At 37.9% G+C, this 22,300-nt stretch overlaps 1 protein-coding gene across 1 annotated transcript; it reads right to left on the reverse strand.

Annotated features, from left to right (window-relative positions):
* Nucleotides 1-784: 784 nt before the first annotated feature.
* On the reverse strand, nucleotides 785-22,235 carry Hs2st (Heparan sulfate 2-O-sulfotransferase). The gene is made up of 7 exons (XM_089231562.1): nucleotides 21,802-22,235; nucleotides 19,526-19,800; nucleotides 19,296-19,381; nucleotides 16,408-16,546; nucleotides 15,675-15,772; nucleotides 7,657-7,814; nucleotides 785-2,183 (listed from the first exon to the last, which is right to left on the reverse strand). The coding sequence occupies exons 1-7, from the start codon at nucleotides 21,962-21,964 to the stop codon at nucleotides 1,963-1,965; spliced, it is 1,140 nt and encodes a 379-aa protein (XP_089087688.1). The 5' UTR covers nucleotides 21,965-22,235; the 3' UTR covers nucleotides 785-1,962.
* Between the last annotated feature and the right edge of the window lie 65 nt (nucleotides 22,236-22,300).

The following is a 22,300-nucleotide window of genomic DNA, read 5'->3' on the forward strand; positions in this document are numbered from 1 at the left end:
TTTAAACGTTTTTCCCAAATTAAGTTAAATGAATTAGTTACCATTATTGGTAACTAAACAAAAAATATATGCCATAATATTAAATCAGTAGAGAAAAAAACATTCAAAAAACGGAGATATGAAAATCATATAAGCCCATAACAAACATTATAAGAGAATTTAACTTATTGGTCATGCACAAATTATTTAAAAATTAGAAAAAAGGGGAAAAAATCAAATACAGTGATACCATGACTAACAAAGATTATTTTCATGATTTTTCTGCATTGGCAGAAATTCTGAATATGGATTAGGCTAATGAACATTTTAGTTGATATGGATGCATGCATGCACTAACGTGAAATAGCCACAGCTCTTCAGAATTACAGTCGCTTGAGCCCAATTAACTCATGTCCACCTCGGAATCTTTCTAGATGTACCTCCATTTCTCTTTCTAGAAGTTTTTGAATCATTAGATGAAAATGAAAGATTCAGTTAATATGAAATGCATTAAAAAAGTAGAAAAGGGAGCCTATGTTTTCAGAGCCAGCATTCTTTTCAGTGCAAGACACAACATCAAATAACAACCTGGACCAAAGCTTTGGTCTAGACCAGCATTTCTCAACCGGGGTTCCATGTACATTTCCCAGAGGCTCTGCAGCCGTTTGAGAAAAATAAAATCAGTAAATTTGATACATAATTTAAAAAAGAGGCCTAAAGGGTTCCGCCATATTAATTATATACTAAAAAAGGCTCCTCGAGTCAAGCAGTTCTCCGCCATAGAAATTATACACTGAAAAGGGCTTCACGCATTAGAAAAAGTTGAGAACCGCTGGTCTAGACATTCTAGAAGCTTATCTTTTCTATCTGCATATATCAGACACAGAAATGAGCTGACTAAATCATAAATGGATAGGGACACCTACAAACTTGACTGGGTTGTTTTAACACACAGGTAACATAGCCAGCATACATGGAAATCAATGGGTAATTGTGTTTTGGCTAGCTAACACACAAACATGATTCCAGAACAAATTATCTTTGTTAGCTAAGATATCACTGCATAAAGAAATCTATAAAATGCTCAAGATTGAATCATATGTGTATAACTGTAAATCGAAATAACACACAAGAGGTAAAATTAACATGGCATTATGTACACCACACATATATGAATATGAATGTAGAAATACTTTTCATATATTAATGAAAGACTTCTTGTCATTGATTAAAAAAAAAAAAATTATGTTGAAGCAAATAAAATAAACCTGAAGTAGACATATCAAAGAAAAGTCTGAAACAGTCAAGGCATAAGGAACTCAAATCACAATTATCTTATACAGATATTTATATTAAGAAAGAATTTACTTTGCTTTCTTGAAGTGGCAAGTTTCATGAATTGTCCCCCTACAGTCTTTTCTAACAAAATAAATGCAGCCAAGATATGAACTTAATAGAAAAAAATTATAAAATGTACTTGTAGTTCAAAATCATAAATGTATGATAATATAAAAATACTAGTAAAATGATATAGAAGCTGGTCCCACAAAATTTCAGACCTTCCCTCATTGATTGCTTTAGTGTGAAAAACATCATTGCGAGCTTATTTCTAGTTCTAAATCAAAGATTAATGTTTGAATGTGAAGTATAATTGGATTATTTATGGCATTAAAAAAATTGTGAATAAAGAAATACTATTCACCACAAAAAATAAAAAAATCATTTACAGAAGCGACAAGCAACTGACACAACTCGATCACTAATTGTGCATGTAATAATCTTATACAAAACAACTATGGTGAAGCGGAATTTCCAGTGCTCGGAATAATATATATATTAGCTCATTGTGAAAGTAAGATGCACATGTTGTACACGATATATACAATATAAAATATACTAGTTAGTTAGTGCTTAATGTGCTTGTTCCCAATGTTAAAGAGTTTGTTTTCGATAATTCACATGATCTAACATATGAATGAGTGTTCATCTAGGTCGAATCTTTTCATACATGAATTGTTGTCCTTTATCGATCACGAGACCATCTTTTATTGTTAGTGTCCGCTTCCGAAGGAAATGAAAATGTTGCAATGCAAACTCGTAGAACTCGTTTTCCATCTGCCACACTTTCGATGCTCTGATTTTCGAAACAGTTTCTGGTAGAGGATCAGCTTTATTGTACGTCTTTCGGAGATGAGATTTCTTTCCTGATGGTGACAGAAAAACATTAGCTTAAGGGGGGAGAACTCATAGTAATCAGTTATGTTTTATCAGTTTATCGCATTTCATACCTCTTGCCTGATAGCTTATATGTGTGAGATTAATGTCAAGAATTTAAATACAGTGATACGTCAGCTAATGAAGATGATTCAGTCTAGAATCATGTTCATTAGCTGAAATCTTCATAAGCTGAAACATAATTTCCCATAGGTTTCTATGAAAAATCGTGATTCGTTGGACTACACAGTATAGTCTGACAATGTCGTCAGCTTCAACTTATTCAGCCAAATATTCACTCACAAGTTGGTGCAAGTAAACTTTCCCCCGACTTCTTATCGGTCGTAGGTCCTCGGCTGTACCTCCACTACGATTCCAGGACAAAATAACTGGATTCTAGACTCCCAAAAGAAGAAAACAACACTTTATTTAATTTATTATCCAACACCTCCAACAGGACCGTCCTGTCTCTTCGGTACAAACTTTCACACTCCCTCTTTTTCGAATGTCTCAAATCGTTCTCATTTCTCTCTCTCGCGACTCTTGTTTCTCCTCTGCCTTTTTCAAACTTTTTTTCTCCTGAACCTTACACGTCCCATCATCGAAAAGCACATCCATCATTTTTAAATAATAATGATGCTTCATCATCAACTGAGCGTAACTCGGTTTCTCGCGGCTACCGTGACAGGGCGTCGGCATTACCTTGCATATCACCCTTTCGGGTCCACCAGGCCAACGCATGACGCTATCTGGTAGGCGAGCGTTGTATCGTACAGCAGCAGCTACTTTGGCGGCGGCGGCCATACCACCCTTGAATGGCAAATAACGGTTGTTCATCCAAGAGTTCATGAGGTGGTGGTCACCATCGACATAAGAGAAGGATGACTTTTTTCTGCCCTGATTCCTGGGCACGCCGTTGTTGGCGATTGAAGATTTAGCCGGTTGGCTTCTGGTTTTCTCGGTCTTCGACTGCCGGTTCGTAGCTCTGTTGATTCCTTTGGCAAATGGACACGAAAACTGACGAATCGCCAGTTCAATTGCTTGGACGTTTCCTGCCTAGCCGGGAACCGGTTCGGTGCCGATCTCCTCCTGATGACAGCATGACTATCGTCGTATCATTTCAAGTTCATCTTCTTGAGCTGCGAGGCCTTGCCCTCGGATGCGGATGCGTCCCGATTGGTCTTGCACTTGATGAGGGCGAACGTCTTCTTCACCATGTTCCCGTTGACGCAGAGACATCGCCTCGTACAGACATCCGGTATCTTAGATCCTCGATTGATGACTGCCACGTCGACGACTTCTCCATATTCTGATATAAACTGTGACACTGACTCAGGTGTCATTTCCTCGGATGGCATGTTGCACACCAGGATCATTTTAGCGCATCTGGTCTCGAAAGCCGGTACGGGCACAATCCAGCACACTTTAGAGCCTCTTCCGTTGAGTTGGAGTTTGTTCGAGTTCCTGAGACAGTACCGGACGACCCTCCAGTCCTTGGTCAGGGTCTTGACCTTCCTGAAATATGAGACCAACCTCAGGCTGATGTAGCCCTCCTTGTTTCTCCGAATTTGTTTCAGCAGAAAGTTTTTCTTCATGATGTTGAAGTCGGTGAAGTAGCTCTCAACTTGGGATATGATCCTCTCTTCAAGTTCTTCGTTAGGTATGCAAAAATCGTTGTTATTGCCGTTGTTGGCCTTCTGTTTGCCATCAGCACCGGAATCGGCAGATGAAGTACCCACGCCGTTTTTACAGCTTGGCTCATTGATCGGACTTAGAACTAGTACATTTCCCAAGAGTGTGTGGTATGCCGTCGGACATATTAACATTTCATTTATCAATCGACTCGACACTGCGCAAGTAATCGGCACATACCCGTGTTTGCCGTCGCTGATCTTCATCATACATATTTTCAGAGGGGCTATCTCACTTTTGCCAAATGCGGACTTGATCCTTATTCTCCCCTCGCCTTCACTGTCGTCAATCTTAACCAAATCCAATCTAACGACTGAGATCTTGGTGCCGGAATCGACTACGCCTCTTATTGTCTTCTGACCACATTTCAAACTCACGGTCTGCGGTGGGTTAATGTCTGCACCAACACCAGCTGCCGGCACCGTGATATGTGCTGTTAGGACTGTAGTTTATTCAATCGTGTCCCCCTCTTCTGTCTGGACAGAGTTTGCCTGGGCCTGACTCAATGGCTCCTGCTGGACTCTTGCAGGACAAAACCTTGCTATATGGCCTTCTACTCCACACGCATAACAAGTGACTGCGGCTCTCTCTCTGGTATGCGAACCCATCGTCGCTTTAGGTGGGAAGGACACCCTCAAGCCTCTGGTTTCCACTGGCTTTCCATCTCGGATTTTGATGAACAGGTCTTGGGGTACTCGTTCTGTCACTAGGGAAGGGTGCCCCCAGAGTCCTCTTCACATCATCGAACCTATCTAGTTTCTCCGATAGCTCACTTAGAGATATCATATCACTCCATTCGTCCAGATAGTGTTCTTTAAAATCTGCTAGGAAGCGTTTTTTCATTTGATCGGTGATGATTAAATCTATTAGTCGCTCAAACATCGTGACCCCAAAGCCGCCGTCCATCCATCAAAATAAGTACACAGTTCGTGATAGAAGTCTCTCCAGGTGCCCTCTTGATTTTTGTGGCGTGAAGAAAACATCTGTCGGAACTTCTCTGGGGCGAGTTTGAATCTCCGCAATAACAATTCTATAACTTGATTATAGTCCTGTACTTGCTCTTCCGGCTTGCGGGCAATTAACTGGTTCATCTCGTAGGGAAGAAGTCCCAAGAGCTCAGCTAACCAATCTTCCCATGCCAGGGCCATGTGAAGAGCTTGCGCTCGAACAGCACCAGGTACAGACTTATGTCTTCTTCCATCCTGAACTTTTGCATCATGTTCTGGAAATCCCGGCTGGGGATTCTGCCGCACCCAGCTTGATTATTCTCCTCTCTTATGGCTCCTGTCTCGATCCTGTCTTTCGAGTTCATGTTCCATCTTCTTTTCTCTACGCCGCTCCTCCATCTCTCTATCTCTACGTCGCTCTTCCATCTCTCTATCTCTACACTTCTCCTCCATCTCTTCTCTATCTTTCCTATTGCCTATGATCGTTTTCAGCATCTCTCTGCATGTCGCTTCTTGTACAGTTCATTTTCCTGTATGGCACTCACTAGTTGCATTAAGTTGAACTCCGGTCGGACTTCTACCCCCAAGTTGGCGGCCATGGTCTCCAGATCCTCCTTGTTACCTTTTGCCAAATACGCCATCTTTATTTATCGTCTCGATACTGCCACACAACACTTGCTTCTCTTCCCTATGCAGGATTGCCCCTCTCAGCACCGGTTGTCGAGTTGACTTCACGGAAAAAAAACAGTGTGGGAGCTCGATGCTGCTGCTATCCCTCTATACGAACCGGGGTGGTTCCACCGTCGCTAGGACACTCTTCTTCGAATTCAGCTCACAATCTTGACTCGTTGAAGATACGATCCTATCCTACCAACTGCGCCAAAAAACTTTCCCCCAACTTCTTATCGGTCATAGGTCCTCGGCTGTACGTCCACTACGATTTCAGGACGAAATAACTGGATTCTAGACTCCCAAAAGAAGAAAACAACACTTTATTTAATTTATTATCCAACACCTCCAACGGAACCGTCCTGTCTCTTCGGTACAAACTTTCACACTCCCTCTTTTTCGAATGTCTCAAATCGTTCTCGTTTCTCTCTCTTGCGACTCCTGTTTCTCCTCTGCCTTTTTCCAACCTTTTTTCTCCTGAACCTTACAGTGCATTTTTAACAAGTATTCTATTTTCGTAACCTGGATCCTTATAATGAGAGTCTGTCACAGGTCGAGGTATCACTGCATAGGGACAATGAAATGTATATACATTTTAATAAATAAAGCAGTTTAACCCTTGCAATGGAAATATGACAAGATATCTCGCCTAACTTGGTTCGCTTCATTTCGGCAACGCAGAGTCCAGCTACTGAGTTTATATAGTCGAACATATTTTCCATGGCTCCCTTGCCCAATTAATGGTTAATTTGGGGCTCTCCAGAATAATTTGACAGATATTTTTCCCTATAAAAAGAATCACTTCAAATATGAATAGGCATACAAATAAATACCCTGGCAAAGGTTAGCGATGCACACTTTGGGAAACATTGGGTTAAGGGTTAAACTCAACAGATGCATATATTAGCATTGCTGAGATATATAAACTATAATCATCCATTATTATTGACTAATCATTATACCCGGCAATGCGCGGGTTTTCTTCAATTACTGGGAGGATTGAAAAAGTGACAAACCATTGTAAAGGCATAGACTGTTATACATAATATTGGCAGCATCAAAGAAGTGATAAACCATTGTAAATGCATATACACGTCTGAAACGCATTGTTAGGAACGACGGTAACCAAAGTAAACGTTCTGAAAGTGATTGTTGAGGCCCCAAAATCATTGTTGCCCGACAGTTTCTCAGGCATTTGCCCTGCTCTGACGAAATTTTAAAATAGCCTAAGATTCAATCCCGGTCTTGTTTGATATATATGCAAAATCTGGCGACGATCGGTCTAAAACTGTAAATTTGTATAAAGAACAGACATATTTCACATTTATATATAAGATTAGTGCTATAATCTCTTCATTCATGTGGCTTATTCAAACACTTGAAACACATATAGACTAACAAATAACAACTTCTCTTATTACCAAGTGATAATAGCCTAGGGCAGGCCTCAGCAATCTATGAGCCGGAGGTCACTGAGTGAAATTTCATAATTTCAAGAGACCCACTTGAGTTCCGAAAATAAAGTGTAATTATATTCGCGTATATAAAGTATATACCCAAAACCACTTCTTAATACACACAACCGCAGCCACCTCATTGGGCATTTTGCCTGTTGCGGCATTATATTTATATTATTTTGGTTTATTTTGACACGCAGCCAAAAAAGGTGGCTGACCCCTGGCCTAGGGACTTTGCTATCTACTGTCTTTCTTATTCAGGAGATCACTCATGAGATTTGGGGGGAGGGGGGGAGTATAAATAATATAAAGTTTTCCCACAGGTTGATATTCTCAGGTTCAGAATTATTTAGTCTCTTTCATATTCTCGGAGATTGCAACTGCTCATTCATGCTCGAACCTTATAGGATTACCGAATGAACCCAACAGAATTCTGATATTTATTTAACCGGGAATGCAATTATTTAATCAATTTTCTAAATTATACACACACTGCATTATTTATAAATGAAGCATAAATCAAGCCTCGTTTTTCCCCCCAACAAAATTAATAATTATTCTATTCTGATCAATATGTTTGTCTGTGTTTAAATTTGTCTCATTAGAATTCATGAAAATATTAGTACATGATTTGAGACCAAAAAATTAAAAAAAAAAAACTTTTGCAGATATAGAATGTATAAATTCATCTGAAATACCTGCAATGAATTGATTCACGGCGCCATGAAAGAAACGTGGCAGAGCTGCCTCAAGCAAGGCAATAAAATCTTGCATCTCTTCTGTAACTCCAACTAAAAGATACTGATGAACGAGATTGTGCTTAGCCTGTGTCAGAGCCCACTTATTTCCTGGCATCCTTTTTAGTGAAGAGATAAACTTGTTCAGTTTCATGAATAAATACATTTAAAACAAAGGTTTAGTGAAGCTTTTGTTTAAACAGAAGATGTGTCACATGCAAAAATCATGAACAAAATTTCATTTCATGGACATCACATTTACACTGAACACAAACATCACATAATAAAGCCCAACTCCTTCGATATGCGCAGAGTTAATATGAAATTGCAACTAAAGCATTGAAACCACACACAATCCAAGAGGACAAACATTCTATTATAGTGATTCTTAACCGGGGATGCGAGATGGGAAAAAAAATTACAATATGGTGACTGAGATTATTCAGGAAAATTAAAACAATGATAAAACATTAGAAAATGATTCTTAGAAAACATGAGTTATACCAATATTTTGACACCTTATCATTTAACTTTCGCTTGTAGAAGTGTATCACATGAAATTCATGTTGCGAAAGTTTTTTTGATTAACATTTGTACTTGTTTTCCACTACAACAGAGTAAAAAACACCTTTGATACTCAAAGTATTTTGCAGTTTATTTATATTATTGTACTGTAACATGATAACCTAGGATCCTTTATAATTTCCATCTTCTCTTTAATTATTTACTCATGTTATTAGTATGCTGCACACTTAGATTTGATACTGTTGTGAGCATGACTCAGGAAAAATGTCAGAAAATTTAATCAAGTGCCAAAAAGCATAGTCCCAACTCAGCTTTTATTTCATCAATCATTCATCATAGAGGAATGGTTTCAATTCAAAAAATTCTCAAAGTGTATTCAAAAATCCCCCTGTACCAGTTTTGGAGTGAAAATACAGTATGTCACAAAATAAAAAAAATATAAATTTTTACATGGACACCATGTCCTAAAAAACCCAATTAATAAGTTGTTGCCCTGTCCTTTCTGAGACCCACAAAAAAAATGTTTCTAAGTGCAATATTTGCTGAAACATTTGAATTTAAAAATTGAAGAAAAGTGGGAAAGCACCACCACTTATTAGTTTATTCTGTTCTTTCTCAACTTTTCTCTGATTTTTGAATTCAAATACAGTAAAACCACTCTTTTGCGGACACCAGTGGGGCAAAAACATTTGTCTGTAAAAGAGGGGTGACCGTTAATCAGGGGTTTGAAACTCATACTTTTATTATACAGGGAAAAATTATTATATGGCCATAAAAGAAAGGTGTCCACATCTGAGGGGTGTCTGTTAAGAGGGGTTCTACAGTATATCCCTTATAAATGTGAAATTAATTTTTTTTGGTCTTGGAAGAGACAAGGCAAGAACTTTCTATATATATAATGGGGTTCGCCAGTTAAAATACCATATGTCCACCAATCCCTAAGTTTTGGAACTTCCTCCGTCCCAAATTAACTGTGTGTGTGTGGTACCCCATCCCTCAAAACCTCTACTAAAGACGTCTTTTCTCCGGCGGATATCGCCACGGAATTCATTTTAGCCTTCTGCTCAGTTTTCTCATTGGATCCCACCCCCCTACAATACTCATTCACCGGCTCTATTTATAACTCTAACCCTATCTTTATCTCCAGGGAGGGCATCATTAAATTACTGAAAAAACTCAAACTCGCTCTTTGGGTCCGGATGGAACCCCCTAACTATATTCTCAAATTCTGTGCTGAAGAAATCGCTGACTATCTTTTGATCATTTTCAATGCCTCTCTAAATTCCTGCATTCTACCCTCTGACTGGAAAACAAACAAAATCATTCCAATCCATAAATCTGGGCCTCTTACCGATCCCCTCAATTTCAGACCTATTGCAATCACCTCATCTTGCTGTAAAATTCTTGAACACATAATAGCAAAGGAAATCTGCGCCCATCTTGACTCCATAAAATTTTTCTTCCCTAATCAGCATGGCTTTAGACGTTCTCTCTCCACCTCTTCTCAATTGGCCCTTTTCATCCATGACCTCTCGGGAGCCATCGATAAAAACGTACAAACTGACATCATTTTCTTAGATTTCTCAAAAGCATATGACAAAGCAACTCACGATAAATTACTTTTTAAACTTTCCACCCTCGGCATAAACATCCAACTACTTAATTGGTTAGAAGCCTTCTTAAAATATCGAAAACAATTTGTCCATTTCAAAGACCACAACTCTCCACTGGCCACCGTAAATTCTGGAACCCCTCAAGGACCAGTAATCTCCCCAATTCTATTCTTAATATACATTAACGACCTCCCTGAAAACCTTTCTACGACCCCCCTTTCCTCAACTGTACCACAAGACTTTTCGCTGATGATTGCGTAATTTACCGCACCATAGCTACGAGTGCAACGTCCCTTATGGGAGTTGCTTGCCCGGTTCGAAATATCCAGCAATAAAGTGGCAAACGACAAGTGGAAAATAATTAGAAACAAACTTTCGCATGAAATATTATTTATTCAATTAATTATATGGGTTAGTTAATTTTAACAATGGATTAGTATATCTTGGAGCCCTCTATTTGACACTAGCAGTAAAGATACTGGCTCACCAATTGATGATCAACAACAGTCAACCTGTGCAGCGATCGGACATCCGATGTTAGCTTTTCCGTAAATACCAGAGGAGTTTTCTCAGTTGAGAACCGGAACACCTTGATCAGTTCCTGGGGCCTCTCGGTTGAGGGCCGGACCACCTTGCTCAGCTCCGGGGGGCCTCTCGGTTGAGGGCCGGACCACCTTGACCAGCTCCAGGGGGCCTCTCGGTTGAGGGCCGAACCACCTCGATCAGCTCCGGGGGCCTCTCGGTTGATGGCCGGACCACCTCGATCAGCTCCGGGGGCCTCTCGGTTGAGGGCCGGACCACCTCGATCAGCAATGAAGAACTTTGACTGTGAAGATTGTTTTATATTTTGATTCCGGACCTGCCGGAAAACGGATTCAAATAATGTAGATTATTGCATTTTAATAATTCAGCCTAAGGCCAATAGATACGGTAGTAAGACGGTGAATCGTCCTACTAGAGGGCTTCAGTTGAACAGAACAAGATTAGACGAACGCGGAATCAGACCTGTTACAACGTACGGCCGGTATTTAAAGGAAAAACATCCGACCGCACGTGTCTGATCAAGCCAATCGGCTTCAAGGTCACCTCATTTGCATGCGATCGCAGGCGAACATCACGATCGGCCTTGATCGTCGCCATACGATCACAGCTGCAGACTAGTAACATTTATGACAAAGATAACGTGACGGTGACTACGGACTTTTACGCCGGGGGATCATCGGCACGTTACACGAGTCAGACCAAGAACTTCTCGAACACAATCTCAATTCCATCTCCCAATGGTGCTCCACATGGCAAATGCCTCTTAACATCTCTAAAACGGTTCTCATGAGGATTTCACGTAAAACCTCACCTCTCGAATTTTTATACTCCTTCAATAACTTGCCCATATCCCAGGTTTACCATTACAAATACCTCGGTGTTATCACTTCAGCAGACCTGCGCTGTAATAAACACATCGATTATATCTATCAAAAATGCCTCAATAAACTCTTTTTCCTTCATCGCTATCAAAATCACTCTACTCATGACGTTAGACTTCTCTGTTATCAAACCTATATTTTTCCAGTCCTCTCCTATGCCTCCGAAATTTGGGACCCCTACACTGCTAGCAATACCGAGAAGCTGGAATCAATTCAAAATAAATCCACCCGTTTTATCTATGACAGTTGGTCCTCCTATGTATCTGTCTCTGAACTTAAACGTGAACTTAATCTTCCCCCTCTAAATACTCACTGCCTTCTTTCTCGATTAACCATGCTTTTTAAAATTCTCCACAGCCTTTTTAATTTTGATACCACGGTATTATTTCCAAGTCAACATATCTCTCCAGTAGACTTGATCATCCACTTAAGATTAACCCTATCTCTGATTCTACCGACTGCTTTAAATTTAGCTTTTTTCCCACATACTATTTCTAACTGGAACTCTCTCCCCTCCACTGTTGTTGATTCACCCACGCCATTTTTATTTTCGAAAAATGTAAAACTTTTTTTCTGTCACCATCAACTGCATTCTCATGTTAAGGCCTCGGCCAACATTATTGTATAAATAAATATGTCACCTGTTACCTATGCACCTTTTATATCTGTGTATTGAATCTCACCAGATTTGTTTTTATTTTATAACACTGTATTTTCACTCTCAAAAATACACTTTGATCTTAGCCAAAAGGCAGAGAAGCGAAAAGGCCAAAGACCGACTCTCAAAACTGGTACACTGTGATTTTTGAACAAATTTTCAGCATTTTTTAAATCGGAACCATTCCTTTACATCGAATGGTTGATGAGATAGGCAGAGTTAGGATTTACAGGACACCCAGTATATATTATGTTTATTTGGCACTTGATTAAATTTTCCGGCGTTTTTCTGGAGTCATGCTAATGACAGTATCAAATCTAAGTGCGGTAGGTTAATAACACGAAGTACAATAATGTAAATAATTTGAGAAATATTGTAACAAAATACAGAAATTTGAAAAAGCTTATTCATGCCAGTAAAGTATGTGCGACATGACAGAAGTGTTGCATTCGAATGGCTGCTGCAATTCCAGATGTATCTTTGTTCTGTAAATACATCTAGAAACTTCTCTGTTGTGCGCTCTTACACATCTCAAGGACTTGATCCAGAACACTAAGGCACCGTTTAGCTGTGGTGAATCTCAAAAGGTGGAACTGATAGAGAAAAACTGTTCCTATATTTCAAATCAACACACCAAATATTGTCAAAAACCAGTTCAAAAATTCCAGGCAGGAAAAAAAATTGTAAGGCTGTGTATTATGTGAAACAGTGGTTTTTCAAAAGTTTGTCCAAAGACTGCCAGAATTGCCAAGGGATTTATTTTCCCAAGTTGAATTTGAAACAGGCAAGAAATATGAACATCAGCGCAAGTTCATGTAATGCGTAAGTTTGTCAGACCTCAAATAACTTCAAAGATTAAAGTTTAATTTAGAGAGAAAAGTCCCCCACCCTTACGGTGAAAATCACTTGGCAAAGGACCCTAGTATTTTGTGGAGAAACACATTTGGCAGATTAGTACAGTGCTGGAAGAAGAGGAGGAGTTCTTCGATCTATTCAATGTATAGCCAAGGGCAGGGTTGTTTGGTTTAAACCTTGCTTTTAACCAAGTGGTTTTTTTCACAACATCAAATAAAAATTGCCTAAATATCATTTTTTTCCTTGGAAAATATCATATTCGTTCATTATTAGCCAAAATGTTTCATTTTTACCACATTTTATATCCTTGGGGTACATTCTGATGGTATATCTTTAAATGACATAAGATTTTATAAGTGGTTTTATTTAAAAAGTCTCATAAAAGTGGCCTGAATATATATATATATATTTTCCATATGAAGAGTATCTTAGTTATTTAAAGTTATGTATAGAAGCCAAAATTTCTCATTCTTACCACATTTTCTAACCTTTGGCTACATTCTGATGCTCTATATCTTTAGCAAATTCATGAATAAGGATTGCATCACACATCTAAATGTAGTGATGTATTCTCACAGGGTTTATTTTTCCCTTCACAAAGAAGCTGCAACAGTAGTGACACCATCATGCTAGGGGCAGGGGGTCCTATAATCCAATAAAGACACCAGCTGTCCTTAAAGGACCAAGACTAGTGTACTAGTAGTTACATTACCTCACATACATTTTCATTTTCTTTCCCATAAGAAGTTGCACATCTCCTACTGTATATCTCCCAGTCTTAACTTTCTCAATAGTTGTTTTTTTTATACTTTCACACACACACTGTTAAGCCCAGTTAATCAAGGTTCTACTGTATAGTAGTACCAGATTTATGAACAATAATCAGCTATATACAGGGTGATTATAATTTAAGTTTTGATTTTCCAAAACTATACAATAAGTACTGATCAGAATGACTTGAAAATTTGCATGGATACTCCTGAAGCAATGGAAGTTTCTTTCGCAAAAGAAAAAAGTGCAAAATGTGCAAGTAGATGATGCTGTACTTGGCGAGCAGTATAATCTATTATGTGCAACCACATCATTTCGGCACTTCCACAGCATCAGTGTGTGGATAGAACAACTTCTATAAAGATGCACATTGCAATACCAGCAAAGCAGCTGCTGAAGACCCATTTTGACAGGATGCACCTTAACCCTTGCAACTTCTGGCTGTGGGGGTACCTCAAAATGTTATAAACAGTGGTCAGATTAAGTGGTTTAATAAAGCGGAATTGCAAGCACATCCACATTATGACCATGGCATACTCCGATTCTGTTGTTGAACAAGAAATTTTGTGCTTTCAACCTCATAGCCAGAACACGCAGTGGACAACATATTTAACATTTCTTAAGTAAGTTGTAGTTATTTGTTCAATTACATCGTTTTTTGTGATGTTTCCATGAATTATGAAATCGTGAAATGCTATAATTAAGGTATTCTGCCATGACTGGCTATTGTTTCCATTCTGCGAGCAAATTTCCCACATGTTGGATGATATTAATTTTACATTTTTAAGTTTTTTTTCCCCTTTATCAAATAAAATTGAATTTTTTCAGGAATAATCATGTCAATTTTCCAGTCATTCTGATAATCATTCTTTTTTTACAGTGTTTTGAAATCAGAACCTTAGTTATAATCCCCCTGTATATCGTAAATCATTGCTAATTAATCTGCATTATTTATGCTTCATTAAATACATTATATTCACCTAATTTTTATTACTTTTTGCAAAATAGCTTCCTAATTAAGTATACTGAAAGTAACTGGAGAAAAACCTTTATATATTATATGATTAATAATAACATTAAAAGAATTTTCAAACACACAGTAATCCATTGAGTTAAGCAAAAAATAATTAAATTGCAAAAGTTGGTTTTTGTTAAAATGTAATAAATATTTATTGATTAATTAGCATGGGAATAGTGTTAATTACATTAATAAACATTTTATTTTAGTTAATTGTTAGAAGTTTGAAGGATTTTTCAGAAATTTCATTGTTTTTAATGTTAATACTATATAAAACAAAAAAAACCTGGTTTAAACCAAAAAAACCCGGTTTTTTTACCAACCCTGGCCAAGGGGCTCTTTCAGCATGGTTAATTTATCACAAAAGAAGTGAAATGCCAACTTTATTGTCTCATTCATTTGTACTTTGTCAAGGGAATGGAAAACAGACCCAAATTTTCGCTGGACAGACCCTTGACTAGATTTTACTTATAATTTGAGCAATAAAAATTATATACTTTAATTTTCCTGCAATAATTAAAAAACAAAAAAAAAGAGCATCAGATATTTATACAGGATGCATTAGATAAAAGGGTGTATAGTATTTTATGGCCGAATCGTTGATCCTAGATGCATACTTCCAATCAGAAAAACCATTCAAATAACGTGTACTACTCAGATTCATGTTGCAAGGGGTTATGTATAGTCATTACATAAAAATGCTAACTTTTTATACAGACAACCTGTACTAAAGAACCCAATAACAAAGTTGTTGCCCTGTCTCTCTTGATGGCATAAAAAAAATACAAGTTTCTAATTGCAACTTTCCTCTGTTTTTCGAATATCTCAGCAAATATGGCACTTACAAAAGTGTTTTTTTTTTTGGCATCAGGAGAGACCGGGCTACAACTTTGTAATTGGATTCAGCACACGGTATCATTATAAAAAGTCAACATTTTTATTTTAATAACTATACAACCATTCGCAACATAAATGACATATCCGAGTACTACACATTATTTGGATATCTTTTCTGATTGGAAGTATGAATCTAGGGTCGATGGGGGTTCGCCAATTAAAATACCATATGCCCCCTGTTACCCTTGCACCCTTTATATCTGTGTATTGAACCTCACCAACATTCCGCATAATGCCCACAGAAGAAAGGAATCTGAAGCCACATGTTATCAGGATCACAGTCTTTCTCCCTCTTTTCAACACATTCATCAAATGTCTGCAAACACATGAAAAGAAATAATCAATACATAAAACCAGAAGTATTCAAAAATCCAGTTAAAAAAAATTAATAACAGTATATTTCAGTTGTCTCAAGAAATCAGTATGATCTGTCTAGAGCAGTGTTTTTCAAAGTGTGCTTTGCGGCTCCTATAAGTGTTGCTAACCTTTGTCAAAAGCTGGAGATATTGATTTGTGTGTTTATGCTCTGAAGGAGAGTGATAAAGAAGTAAAAACTTCCATTTTACAAGTGAAAATATCTACTAAACTATTCTGGGGAGCTGCATTTGAACCATGAATTGGCCAAGGGAGTCATGGGTGGAAAAAAGTGAGAACCACTGCTCAAGGGGAATATGCAAATTGCTCATCCTAGCCTACTACATAAAACCAGCACATGAAATACTCAACTGTCAGGCAGCATTGTTTAAGAAATTAATTTGTGATTTGTTACTTCATAATGAAATTAATGCCTTATAGTACAATAGACACTCAGCTGCTGTGCTGATTTCTGGAATAAATTACTCTTAAAACATAAAATTTTAGAATGTTTTTTTGCGCATTTATGCCACCATCATTTGTTAGCGGTCATTGAGGAAAAAAAAACTAATAATCTACAATTAATTATAAACTCACCATCTTGTTCCCTTGCCTTCGTCTGACAACATACGGCCGAAAATCATCACCGTATCTCAAAAAATAATAATATGATACTAGACGATCTAATGGCTTGCGAATTATATTGATGAAAACTGGCTTTTTTGCTATGCCGAACCTAGACAAAAGAAAACATTCTGATAAACTTCATGGCAAAAATACAGGCCCCGTCATTTAGGCCAGCCCCCCTGGCTTTTGAAAATACACTAAAAATGGTATATATATACACATACATACACATACAAATATATACATACATTGAGTACATGTACTTTGCCCCCCTCCCCCAAAGAAAGTTGAAATGACGGCCCTGCAAAAATAAATTTCGACGTTCTTTAGTGTATTATTCTATAAAAAATAATGAACAAGCGTACAAAAAGTTTTACATTCGTATCAAAACATGTTTACCCCACACATGACAAACTGAAAGTATGAAAGCGGATCAAATAAAAATGGAACAGGAGCCAGAATGAAATGACATGGTTTATTTCAAATGTAAACTCCAAAGCTACACCAGCACTTGTCTCACTGTTTTACTAGGTGGTGAATATAATAAAATATATAAAAATAATAATAATAATATATAAAAATAAATACCCTATTCATAGAGGTCCTTTGGCTGAGATCGGAACCAGTTTCGAACATTGTCTGTGACTTCACTGTCCAAGTAAAATAAATAAGTCCTTTTATGACAGTGAAGAAACCACGTTGGTTTAAACCAAGTGGTTTTTCAAAAAATCAAATAAAAGTGGCCTAAATATAATTTTTTCCTCGAAAAATACCATATTGGTTCGTTATTAGCCAAAATTTCTTATTTTTACCACATTTTAAATTCTTGGGGTACATTTTGATGATATATCTTTAATAGCATAAGATGGTATAAGTGGTTTTATTTAAAAAGTCTCATAAAAGTGGCCTGAATATATATATATATTTTCCATATGAAGAGTATCTTAGTTATTTAAAGTTATGTATAGAAGCCAAAATTTCTCATTTTTACCACATTTTCTAACCTTTGGCTACATTCTGATGCTCTATATCTTTAGCAAATTCATGAATAAGGATTGCATCACACATCTAAATGTAGTGATGTATTATCTCACAGGGTTTATTTTTCCCTTCACAAAGAAGCTGCAACAGTAGTGACACCATCATGCTAGGGGCAGGGGGTCCTATAATCCAATAAAGACACCAGCTGTCCCTAAAGGACAAAGACTAGTGCAGTAGTAGTTACATTACCTCAGACATTTTTATTTTCTTCCCCATAAGAAGTAGCATGTCTCCTACTGTGTATCTCCAGTCTTAATATTCAATAGTTGTTTTTTTTATACTTCCACTGTTAAGCCCAGTTCATCAAGGTTCTAGTGTATAGTAGTAACAGATTTATGAAAAATAATCAGCTACATACAGGGTGATTATAATTAAAGTTTTGATTCCAAAACTATACAATAAGTAGTGGTCAGAATGAGGAAAATTTGCATGGATACTCCTGAAGCAATGGAAGTTTCTTTCGAAAAAAAAGTTCAAAATGTGCAAGTAGATAGTGCTGTACTTGGCCAGCAGTATAATCTATTATGTGCAACCACACCATTTCGGCACTTTCACAGCATCAGTGTGTGGATAGAACAACTTCTATAAAGATGCACATTGCAATACCAGCAAAGCATCCGCTGAAGACTCATTTTGACAGAATGCAACTTAACCCTTGCAACTTCTGGCTGTGGAGGGTAATTCAAAATGTTATGAACAGTGGTCAATAAAATGAAACCACTGACCAAATTTCATTGTTATAGTTTCAACGGTTTTCACTCGGCATGATAACATTTGAACCCCCCCCCCCCCCATGACCCATTAGGAGTTCAAATGTTGAAAAAAAACCTTTTCTTAGGGTGAGTCCAGAGGTGCCAACTTTTGGAATCCAGAAATCTGGAGATTTTCCCCAGGGGGGTACCCCCCACCCCACCCCGGCACTCATAGACTCGATCAAAAAAAATTCACAAAATATTTTTTCGAAATTTTTTTTTTTTAATCAATTAAGAAAAAGTTCCATTCCTCCCCCTTCCCAAGGCAGGCTCTACTTTGCCCCCGAGCAGAATATAATTCCATGTCAGTCTTTCCATGCAGAATAAAGAGAGAAATCACATCTACACATACTGTTCATAAAACATAGTGTTTCCTTTCGTGGATGCTATCAGTGATTGGCAATCTTGGGTATATCAACTCTTAAAAGCTTTATATAGTTTTATTTTCTTTCTGAAGACATATTTAATAGGAAGAAACAATTTAAAAAACTTCAAAATACAAAGCTGCAGACGAAAAAACTTGTGTTTACTGCACGACTGTTAATGGAATACAATAACGATTATGCAGGAATTTCGGCAACCAGGGTCATGAACCTGATAAATGATTGCCGATAAATGCTATGTAAACAAAGTCATGTCTTTGTCAGTTGCTTAAATGCGGTCATCAAGACATTTTTTACGGCTGCTCGATGGAAATGACCACGGCTGTCCTCTATGGATGTTTCCCCTAATGACGACAGTAGTCATTGACGTCACTACAACGTGAAAACTCACGTAAAATCTAATTTTCTGCCAAAATCGAGAAATTTTAACAAATACGGACATGAGAGGAAGGATGAAAAATCCGGAGTCTCCACCTAAATCTGGAGAGTTGGCAGGTCTGCGAGTCTTCGCATTATAAAATAAAACCAAATTTCATATTAATAGCTTCATTGGTTTCAGCTTAATGATGATGAATCAGACAGGACATGTTATTTTACATGTACAGATTAAGAAATTATCTGACAAATTTTTGATAAAAGTTTCTGTTGGGCAAAACTTTGATTTACTCAAATTTGTCCTTACCTAGCGAAATCTAGAAACGCTATATGTCCATGGTATATTGCAGGTTTCTTTGTGCTCCACATCGTTACGTTCTGAACAAATCTAACCTATCAAATTCAAATAAAAAATATACTATTAATCATAAAAGGTAGCGAAAAAAAAATTTGATGAAGTTCGTGAGAATGATTGTTTGTTTACTATACATTTCATGACTTGTGATAAAAGCCACAAATTGACAACCATTGACAAACCTGATCAGAGAGTGACAAAACATGTGAATTCCTCGTTGTGTTAATGTGTAGTACGTTGAACCCATTACGAGAACAAAGATCATAAGCTACCCCCATAAAACTTGTGCTGCCAGTTTTCGGTACTCTGTTGTATATGATGATCATATCATCGTCTCCATCGAAAGTTGCATCAGACTCATGTCCTGCGCCAACTTCGTTCTGTATCAATAGTGATGACAAACTTTTGCCCTGCGATGGTTCCAAGTTTGCCCATTGTATCTGTGCTAATGTAGTTGCTGGAACAAATAAAACAAAAATATCAATAAGATCAGAGGCAACAAACTATACACTGATTTTTATCACAGGCCATGAAGAAAAGTTTTATTTCTTCTAGTCCTAAAAATGGGATGTGAAAATTTGATTTAATATTTTAAGGGACAGCTAAATCTCTTAAGCTATTCAACTAAGTTTAAGACATCGTTTTAGAAGAAAATATAAATTTTCTTTTATTCAATTTTTTATGAAAGCTCTATTTCATTTGATTCCAAATCAGGTCTCGTTTTGACTGTACAAACTCTTAGAACTGAAGCATCGTGCAGCAAGGGCTACAGTAAGATATCAGGAAAACCTTTCAAACATAGGGTAGCATGGACTTCAGATGCCCTTCAGAAAGTTGCTAAATGTGGCTCCTTGGATACGTTTATTTTCTCTGTGCTCCAACTGGATTATACTGTCTTCTTTGTCTGGTAGATCTTTAAACCTGCTTAGTGAAACAATATTAATAGGGGGGGGGGATGTAAAAAAAACACATTTTTTCTTTCTGATCTAATCAAATGTGGTTCAGGTGCATCAAGTTGCTGATAATAACGGCTTGTGAAGCGAGAGCCCAGCAAAGCCGAGTCCTACTATCATTTTATTTGATTCACAAATATTCCCAATGCATTTCTTATTCACTATTCCTGCTGTATTTCTTTATTCATTTTTTCTTATTATTTATATTCAGCTGTAAGGGATCATGACCAAGTAAAGGTGAAATCACATCTGTGGTTATACCTGCAGCGATTTCACTTCATTTCCCTCTTATGTCTCATTTGCATATTTGCTCACTGGTATGTTAGCGATTGGATGAAACATTTCCGGCACTACTGCACTGTTGAACTTTGTGTCGCGAGGATCCGGGTTCGAACCCCACCGGTGCCACAGTGGTGGTCGGCTGAAGTTGGTTTCCTGTGGTTCCCAACTTCAAGGCGTGAATGCGAGACGATCTCCCCATTAAAAAGTCTCGCCACAGAGAGCAACAGGCTTACAACGTTACAAATATTCAATCATTGCACTTCACTCACAATTTGAAGTATAGATGGCAGCACTGAAATATCAGACACAACACTAGCTACACACTCAGACTGTTAGGTGCACACTCACTTTGTCCCAGACTCTGCCACGAAGCTGGGCTGGAAGAGATCTCGGCAACGGGATAAGTCTGGTGGCAGAGACCCTGGCATTCATTCATTCATGTTGAACTTTGTGTCATTTTGCTTTCATCAAGCTGTGTTGTTGTTGTATATTCTACTCACAGTCGCATTTCAGAACCGATCCCCCTCCCATTGTTCATGATGTCAAATTGCTTCTGTTGGGCCGAGGCCTAGCAACTTCAAACACCACAGAATTTTTTTTCAAGATTTTTTGTAAATTTAAATTCAGTAATACCAGTGCACCGCCCATTCAATTCTGTCAATGCACGTGTGGATTATTACACGTGTGTTTGCTCTAAGGATTATTCAAATTTCTAACGTGGATTAGTACTGTGCCATGAGAAAGGAGGATAAAAAAACAAGTGAGCAGCAAACAAGCTTTATTATTTACTTATGTTATGCGACGGGTTGCACTAGGATTGCAACCCGTGGTCTTGGTACCCATAGGCGTAATTAAACTCTGTTTTCACTCTATCCCATAAATTATGGTCTGATTCAATGCACCTTTCCTGACACATTGTCCTGGACCCATGATCTATATAAGCCATAGTTTCCCAACCTTTTACGTCCCATCGCCTCCTTCTTCCGAATTTTTTTTCTCCCATGTGTCCCTATGTTATATCCGGGGCTTCTACCAACCCCCTGAAACTTTCCATCACCCACGTTGGGAATCACTGATCTAAACAGTTATGGACTTATCTAGTAACATGTAGCAAGTAGAGCGAGTAAGATATCAAGAAAAACTTCCCACATATGTTAGGGTTCAGATAATATAGTTCCTCTTCGCCCTGTTGTATAAGCAATAAACACCAGTAGCGGGCTTACCTATTTCACGCCTCGTAGCAGTCAATTTGGAGATTTCGGATTCGAGATGGGAATAGAGGCCGACTATGGCAGTTAGACATAGCAGGGCTATAACTATGCAAGCCTTCAGTTGCCACATTTTGACGACGTTCAAGACGTACAAGATGTCCCTAAGAGTGCCCATCTTCCGTTCATGACGTCTAGTTCGTAGCTCGAAAGGAAACGATTACCAATGGTGATGATTCTTGAGATGCGACGACACTGATCACCTGATTCAGCAGACATCACTCGCTACAAGGAAATGAAACGGACGGCGGACAATCTTCTCGACCCCCGACAATGGATTGTCTCCGACGTGAGGATGCCCACAAGAGTCATCGTTGAACGACCGTCTGTCTCGTTATCATCATTAACGCGTCTGATGGTTATTTATTGACTAATCGGTAAACACTGAGGAAAATGTCAACACCGAGAAATAACAAAAATATGCCCATGCATAATTGATACGATAAAACTCTAC

The sequence above is a fragment of the Pholcus phalangioides genome, unplaced genomic scaffold (assembly GCF_987345545.1).
Source record: "Pholcus phalangioides strain wild (caught in Gottingen) unplaced genomic scaffold, Ppha-v1.0 ptg000004l_1, whole genome shotgun sequence".
Taxonomy (NCBI): domain Eukaryota; kingdom Metazoa; phylum Arthropoda; class Arachnida; order Araneae; family Pholcidae; genus Pholcus; species Pholcus phalangioides.

What these genes read in the sequence shown, in the direction of transcription:
- Hs2st (XM_089231562.1), bottom strand. Translation starts at nt 21,964, where the DNA reads ATGGGCACTCTTAGGGACATCTTGTACGTCTTGAACGTCGTCAAAATG. An exon ending in GGGCATTATGCGGAATGTTG is followed by an intron (nt 7,815 to 15,674) that starts GTGAGGTTCAAT and finishes TTCACTAAAAAG; the next exon opens with GATGCCAGGAAATAAGTGGG. An exon ending in CGTGAATCAATTCATTGCAG is followed by an intron (nt 2,184 to 7,656) that starts GTATTTCAGATG and finishes TGTCACCATCAG; the next exon opens with GAAAGAAATCTCATCTCCGA.